Source organism: Lactuca virosa, chromosome 6, assembly GCF_052849685.1.
Source record: "Lactuca virosa cultivar CGN04683 chromosome 6, Lactuca_virosa_CGN04683_v6, whole genome shotgun sequence".
Taxonomy (NCBI): Eukaryota; Viridiplantae; Streptophyta; class Magnoliopsida; order Asterales; family Asteraceae; genus Lactuca; species Lactuca virosa.
In genome coordinates, this window is record NC_136431.1 from 45420437 (window position 1) to 45428749 (window position 8313).

The following is an 8313-nucleotide window of genomic DNA, read 5'->3' on the forward strand; positions in this document are numbered from 1 at the left end:
TTTCTAGTAATTTATTTGGAGGAGGTGGCGGCAACGGTGGTTCATGATTTTCTAGTATCGACGGTAATGGTGGTGTATTCATCTTCTCCGATGGGGGTTCTCAACACAACTCCACTGGTCTGCATAATTCTATCTTCGATTTCGATTTCTTGTATCCCCACAGCGTCGTCAATTGCATTATTACACAAAATATGATCGTTTTCGTCAGAGCTTAAACCCATTAATCTAAGGAAAATATGTTTTCGTTGGAGAGCACTTGTAGGAGCGTTGATCCATATATCATACTGGAAATCATTTGGCACCGAGTCGAACGAGCCAATCTTCCATGTACCCTCGAAGAGCTTTACAAAGGTATAACAAATTTAACTGGTTCGATGGCTTAAAATCCTAAACTGGATCTGGAATCTTTTTTTAAAACCTGGTGGACGATTTCTGGTGGCAGATGATGGTGGATTAGTGGCGGTGTTGGAACAAATGGTAAAGGGAATAATAGAGGAGTCACCAATGCAAGGAAACGGGGGATTAGGGCTTTCCGGCGGTGTGGGGATGAGAGAGAGAGAGAGAGAGAGAGAGAGATCTTAATTGATAAGAGACGTGACAATAACCCTTACGAAATAAATTTGTACCCTTCAAAGGCAACAGAAAAAGCTTCAAAGGCAACAGAAAAAAAGTTACGAATGATCATTTAAACCAATATACGAAACAGTGTTGAGTTACAGTAACAATAACCCTTACGAAATTAATGATTATTTTAATGAATAAATTTTTTCTTTTAATGTTTATTATAAAGTTGTCAAAGAGATTTATATTTTAAAGAGTGGATGATGAAATTAGACATATTTGTTCTTTCAAAAAAAATACTTATATATAAAAACTATTTGTCATGACATGCAAGAATAAATTGTGTATTTGTTTCTGAACTTTTATTTGTTTATTTTTTGGGGGGTGGGGGGGTGAAAATTCCTTGTTTGAAATTTTTTTTTCTTGTATGTGTATATGTTTCTAATTTAATATTGGTAACTGTAACACGAAATGTCAAATAAGGTGGGAGGATCTAGAACAACTCAGTTACATAACGTCCACCGGCCGGCTTCTTATAATTCAACCTCATATTAATCTCAATTTGGACCAACTCAAAGCTGACCACCAAGATACTATTGCACCATCATCAGCCAAAATGATGTGACTGCATGGCCATGGCGGTTATATAAGCAACCAACAATTTCGCTTATATAGTCCAAACACTCACACTTTGCCTTCACCTTCATCTTCTCTCGTCGACAACAATGTGGGGAAATAAGATGATTTCTTCAACATTAGCCAGGTCTTATACCAGGGAATCCAAACCCGATTCTGGTGAGTTTCATTTGCTTAATTTTTCTTTTTTTACACCATCTTGATCAGATCTTGTTTCAGAATCGTCTCATTGGTTTCATTATTCATGAACTAGATTCGTAGTTCTGTAACCAAGGTTTCGTTATCATTATCACTGAGTTTGAATGTTTGTTGTATCTAGGGAACTTGAAGAAAGCTCTACTAGTCTTCTGCATGGGGTTCTCTGCATGGGCTTATCAAACAGCTCTTCCACCACCTCCCACGATGGTGGGATCTCCAGGTGGCCCTTCGATTACATCACCAAGAATAAAGCTTCGTGATGGAAGACATTTCTCGTATATAGAATCAGGTGTTTCGAAAGATACAGCAAAATATAAACTGATATTCATCCATGGCTTCAACTTAAATAAATACCATCACCCTTTTTCCGCCACAGCCTCACCAGTACGGAATAATTCTTCCTTTAATTAATTTACTTTCCGCCATTGTTTAAAAATTGCAGCTTCTGAGTATATATATACATATATACTGCCATTTTTACAGGCTCTTGTTAAAGAACTAGGGGTGTACTTTGTTGCAATAGACCGACCTGGTTATGGAGAGAGTGACCCGGACCCTAAACGAACTGTGAAGAGCTTGGCATTTGATATCGAAGAGGTCGCTGATCATTTGAACTTGGGACCAAAGTTCTATGTAGCTGGATACTCTATGGGTGGTCAAGTCGTCTGGTCTTGTCTCAAGTATATCCCTCACAGGTTTGATTTAAATCTTGCAACTTTTCAAGCTTCATATATAAATAATCACATTGTATTTGTAGAACTAGATGTTATATATATGATCTATCTGCGCCATTAACAGGCTTGCGGGAGCTGTTCTTATTGCTCCAGCCATTAATTACTGGTGGCCTCACTTACCTTTAAACGTAACCAACGAAGCATTTTCACGGCAACTTCCACAGGATCAGTGGTCTCTGCGTGTTGCGCACTACCTACCATGGCTTAGTTATTGGTGGAACACTCAAAAATGGTTTCCTTCTTTTTCTATAATCGATGGAAACCATGCTATTCTTTCTCCCCCAGATATAGAAGCTTCATCAAAGCTATTTGGTGGCATGAATCATGATCAGGTATATATATACTTCCGTTTTTAAGTCTTTAATTAATAATCTTATATTACATATGTACGACTAGAAAGGCATGCATTAGCTAGTTGAGATTTGGATTGTGACATATCATTATATATTTCATAGAAGATGTACAACTTTATTATTTTTTTTTTCTACAGTCCTATTTAGTACAATATTTATTTTAGAATTAAAAATCTTTTATTTTTTCTTATCGGCTATTATACTTCAAATCCAGTGAATACCAATGAGGTCATAATATTATATAGGTTATCCATTGAATACAACTAAAATTATCATCTCATTCAACTCTCTTGTTAAGCTCCGCATTGTGGATGTTGTTAAGCTCCGCATTGTGGATGTTCTGAGGATCACGAATATTAGTAGTTCGACGACTTAGTTAATGATATTTCATAAACACACTAGCTGTTAGATTTTGGATTTTAAGTATATCAATAATCACTCGGATAATTTTAGGATCGTGTTTTATATGTATACTTTTAAAAATCCGTGATTTCGACTTTATTGCATTGGGTATCACGAAATCTAATTTGGGATAATCCAAGAGCAATCGATTTGGAATTCATGCCTCTTCCAAATCGAAAACACAGAATATACCTTCTTGTTTGCGTTTTTCCAAAGAGACACTAAGTTGCATAGACACTACTAGAAAATAGGGGGTTTTCCTACGGAAAATAGTTACGGAAAATTTCCGTAGCTAATTAACTACAGAATAGCTACGGATCAGCTACAGAATGGGACACCCTAATTTAGTAACGGAATCGCTACGGAATAGCTACGGATGCTAGTCCGTAGCTAATTAGCTACAGAATAGCTACGGAATAGCTATGGATGCCAATCCGTAACTATTTCGTAGCTAATTAGCTACGGAATAGCTACGGATTCAAATCCGTAGCTATTCTGTAGCTAATTAGCTACGAGCTAGCGACGGAAGAAAATAGCTACAGAATAGCTACGAAATAGCGACGGATTTTCACTACTACAAAAAAGTTTATAGGACCCGGTTAAATCAATTAAATAACCCGGTTTTAAACCGGGTCTTAAAGCCAGCGAGTCCTATGTGAAAAAAGGAATAGAACCCGGTTTTAAAACCAGCTCCTATCTGACATAAAAGAACCCGGTTGTTCATAAAACCGGGACATATAAGAGGAACATAACGCCCAATATTTGATCATATATGAAGATTAGGATGCGGTCCAACCATACAAAACCGGGTCCTTTTAGACATAAAGGAACACGGTTTTAATTGAAATAACCGGGACATATAAGGAGATTAAAGTCCCGTTTCCATGCAAACAACCGGGCCTATAACTTCTATGTCAAAAAACCCGGTTGTTTAAAAAACGGGTCCTATAACACTTTTATAATTTGTGTCTCGCTGGCATAGAACGCAGTTGTATTCTAGGAACCGGGTCATAAAATCATATATTTAAAAGTCCCGTTTGTTACATAGAAACCGGGTTATTTAAGTATGATATAAATCCCGGTTATTTCTTTCACGCCGAGTCATATAAGCCTGACATTTAAAACACCCGGTTTTTACATAAGAAGACCCGTTTTTTTCCAGAAACCGGGTTTTATATGGCGGGTTTTATTTGCCTTTTTTGTAGTAGTGTTAATTTCCATTATTATTATTACTCCCATTATTATTATTTTTCATTATTCAACTCTTAATTTTTTTTTGGATCATTTTTCTTACATATTAATTTTTTTTAAATAAAACGAAGTTAGCTACGGAATAGCTACGAAAATAAATAGCTACAGATTCCGTAGCTATTTCGTAGCTAATCCACTTCCGTAGCTATTTGGATCCGTAACTATTCTGTAGCTATTTAGTTCCGTAGCTATTCAGTTCCGTAGCTATTCCGTAGGAAATCCGTAGCTATTTATCTCCGTAGCTATGGTAGCTACGGAAAATTCTGTAGCTATTCCGTAGCGGTTCCGTAGCTATAATTTAGCCACAGGCCATTATGCTATAGCCATTTTTCCGTAGCAATTCCGTAGCTATCCGCTTATAGCTACGGAATAGCTACGGATTGTGCTGTAACTATTGCACCAGTTTTCTAATAGTGAGAAGACAATTTCTGATTATTGTAAGTTCTAACCTTTGCATGCATCATCAATCTTTCTTTTATACATGGAAGATGGCGGTTAAGGGTGACTCTGCCCCTTGGACCCTGCGCTGCCCCTGACCCCTATATTCTCACATCCACATTTATCACTCCGAGTGTGCACCCCGAACCTCTAGTCTCAATGAGTAAATTGAACTTGCCTGCCTAGTAATACTAACTACACTAAAACATATTGATAACACTAAAAGCACCGACACTAATTGGGTTTGAACTTTAAAGATTTTAATTAATGAAATAAAAACTTTTTCTTATCATATTGGGAACAAAAAGATTCGTCGTAAGGATGACATTAGGCTTAGGGGAGTGGGAAGGCAACCGACACCATGATGGCAAGCTCAACAAACATCATCCTACCATGGTGGCATGGCGAGGAAAGAGAAAGAACACGACAATGGGTTGGTAGAGAGAGTAAATCTTATAATTTCCAATTTTTCTTCTTCATATCTTCTCCATTTCCATGGCACCACTACCTCTTTTCTTTTTCTTGTCATGATAAATTAAAATATAGCTTATGTGGAGCTTAAGTGGCCATGACAAGAATGAAACTATTCCCTCCATCCTTACGGACAAGAGCTAATTCTTTGATGTTGATTAATTTTTCCCATGGTTTACTTTATTATATGTTCTCACATTCTATTGCTTAATATCTATCAAAATAATTATTCAGATGTTTATATATGAATGGTGTTGGTTTAGAAACATCACAAGTGTATATGTGTTATCAAGAGGGAGGACATAGTAGGTGTTGTGGAGTGGCACAAACAACCTTCAAATTTTACTGTCAAGTGCAAAATTTAGTATAAATTCGTCATATCCGTCCCTAAATCCATCATAAATCCGTCACAAATCCATAACAAATCCGTCACTAATCCGTTGGAAATCCATCATAAAGTCCTAATAAGCGTAAATTTAGTCTAAATCTGTCCATGCAATCCTTTACTGACGAATTTTTTGACGGAAAGTGCAGCCAAAAATGAGTTTTTTTTTGTTTTTTTTTTTGTTTTCTTTTTTTTTTGTTTTTTTTTCCTAATAATGTAACCCTTAAAAAAAATTATGCGACTCCTAATATTTCTTTCTATGTCTACCTCCGATTGCTTGTTAACTTTACGTATCATGTTATATCTTTTGACACATGCATTGCCATCCCGTAAAACAATATAAAAATGCATGTTATATCTTTTGAAACATGCATTGCCATTAGGCAAAACAATATAAAAATGCATCAACTTTGTCCAACTATGCAATCTACTTTACCCCCACATCCGTATAAAATGACGTCTAAACGGAAATTACAATTACACCCTTCAATTCTGATTTTAATCTAAAAATCACTAAATGAAACAAAGTCCACGGTTCAAAGGTATTGTTTCCCAAACTTTATTACGTACTTAACAACCATTTTAATTTTTATTTCGAAATGATTTTTACATCAAAATTTTGCATTATTCCATATATATATATATATATATATATATATATATATATATATATATATATATATATATATATATATATATATATATATATATATATATATATATATAGCATTACAAGGAACCAATGGTAATGGGCTAACTGGACCAGACATGGCCCGTGTGTAGAGGTGCACAAACCGGATTCGGATTTTGGATATTTGAATATAAATCCAAACCAGATTTTTCAATATTCGGTTATAAAATATCCGGTCCGGAAAAATCTGATACCCAGATATGAATCGGATACATTGAAATTTTGAAACCAAATTTAGGGGTCAGATTTTATCCAAAAAATATCTGAAAATTTAGATCCAAAATCCGAACAAAAAAAACCCTGGAAAACTGGATAAATCCCGCAGATAGATAACAATGTTGTAAATAGAAGCATCAAAACACATTCAACAATGAATTGAAAATTTCAAATTACTTTATATATTTCAACAAGAACACACACTTTAACCTCATTGGTTATTTCACTCTGTTTTGTTCAAATGAACCAAATTACATCGTTTATTATTTTTGTTAGAAAGGAAAAATGTCGTATATATACACTATAATTTTAACACACATTTATAATACGTGTATACTAATGCTACTCCTCTTCTTTGTGTGTGTTGAAGCTACAAGCCATGCTATCACAACCAAGACAACAAGGCGAATTTGAATCACTCCATCGTGACTTGAACATTGGATTTGGAAAGTGGGACTTTGATCCAATGGATCTTGAAAACCCGTTTCCAAACAACAATGGATCCGTTCATTTATGGCAGGGTGAAAAAGACCTCATTGTCCCTGTGACACTACAGCGTTATATAGCACATCAACTCCCATGGATCAAGTACCATGAACTCACTAACACTGGACACGTCTTAGCTTTTGCAGATGGTGTGATTGACTCTATTCTCAAAGAACTTACCAAAAAGAATTAGTTTTTCCTATTTGCTCTTTGTACTCTTACCTGTTAGATTTGATATTTTAACAGAATGTATTGAAATTTGAAAAGAAGACAATGATTCATGTTTACAAATAACACATATAATGTATTGATACTAATAAAGGTTTACAAAAAGAACAAGATTAAAGTAAAGTGTCTAAAAGCTGTTCATTGAAACAAAGAAATCTAGGATTAAAGATCTTCCCAAACTTTGAAATCAGAATTGGAGTTATTGTGTTGGTTAACACAATCTTGGCATCCGATTATGAATGTTGTTCGTGTGGAATCCATGTTTACCAAAGCATGAGCAGTTCCTGAAGGGCTAACAGCAACTGCTACATCATCTGCAGTGAGAGTTACTTGAGCGAAACCTTTTCCAAGTGCATTATTTTCCAATCTAAACATTGTTCGAGCTCCCCAAATCAAGAACGTTTCATTGCATGTATGGTGTCGATGATTTCCCCTCAAACCACCAGGTTTGATTTCGCCGACATGAATAGAAGCACAAATTAGAGCTCCACCTGCAATTCCGGAGTTTAGTGCGATTGAAACAGGGTCGAGCATCCAGCCACGGTTGTCTTTGGTTATCGGCGATAGGAACCCAGAAGAGAATCGGATGATATTGGCGTCATGATCTTCATCGTTATCGAATGAGAATCTCCTGATATTGGTATTCGATGTGGTGGGGATTGATGGGAATTGTGAATTCCGCTGTTGGATTCTGAGGAAGACCCAGGTTAGGATTAGGAAAATTGATAGCAGAAAGGGGAAAGCTTGTGGCTTTTTTAAGAAGAATTTCAATCTTGAGAGTCTTGCTGCTAGGGTTTGTGATTGAAGGGGGTTGTTGATTTCAGTGTTGAAAATTGGAATTTCTGTGTTACTTGGGTATGAAATTCTTCTAGGGTTTGCCATTATTTGATGGATCGACATCGTTTGCCCATTGGATCTTCCCCATATATGTGTATCGCCATCTCCCGCTCTCTACGATACATCTTAGGGATAAATATACAAATGGTGCCTAAATTATGGTCAAAATGTATGAACAGTCCTTTAACAATTAATTAATATAATAAAATTGTCCCAAAATCGACTGTTCACACAAAAAATCAGTTTGTAAAAAATGAACGGCGTTACCCTGAGTACGAATTTATGTGTGGTAAAGTCTAATAGGGGGAAAGCTTTTGTCAAAATTACTTTTTATCAACCCACTTAACACAAGCATAGTTTTTAGTAGGGATTAGGATAGGCGGATACCCGTCTCATTTGGCGAGAACCGGAACCGGCGGTTCCTAG

The 8313-nt window shown here is 36.0% G+C and overlaps 2 protein-coding genes across 2 annotated transcripts; one reads left to right on the top strand and one right to left on the bottom strand.

Annotated features, from left to right (window-relative positions):
• The first annotated feature begins 1274 nt into the window (after positions 1-1274).
• Positions 1275-7131, top strand: LOC145118500 (uncharacterized). The gene is made up of 5 exons (XM_079054203.1): positions 1275-1356; positions 1517-1779; positions 1879-2090; positions 2194-2461; positions 6707-7131. The coding sequence occupies exons 1-5, from the start codon at positions 1287-1289 to the stop codon at positions 7013-7015; spliced, it is 1122 nt and encodes a 373-aa protein (XP_078910329.1). The 5' UTR covers positions 1275-1286; the 3' UTR covers positions 7016-7131.
• On the bottom strand, positions 7104-8026 carry LOC145118501 (RmlC-type cupin). The gene has a single exon (XM_079054204.1). The coding sequence runs from the start codon at positions 7948-7950 to the stop codon at positions 7213-7215; it is 738 nt and encodes a 245-aa protein (XP_078910330.1). The 5' UTR covers positions 7951-8026; the 3' UTR covers positions 7104-7212.
• Between the last annotated feature and the right edge of the window lie 287 nt (positions 8027-8313).

Bases quoted from the DNA above. Each gene is read 5' to 3' on its own strand.
- LOC145118500 (XM_079054203.1), top strand. From the start codon at position 1,287: ATGTGGGGAAATAAGATGATTTCTTCAACATTAGCCAGGTCTTATACC. The intron at 1,357-1,516 runs GTGAGTTTCATT...TGTTGTATCTAG, and splicing joins GGAATCCAAACCCGATTCTG to GGAACTTGAAGAAAGCTCTA. The intron at 2,462-6,706 runs GTATATATATAC...TGTGTGTTGAAG, and splicing joins GTGGCATGAATCATGATCAG to CTACAAGCCATGCTATCACA.
- LOC145118501 (XM_079054204.1), bottom strand. From the start codon at position 7,950: ATGTCGATCCATCAAATAATGGCAAACCCTAGAAGAATTTCATACCCA.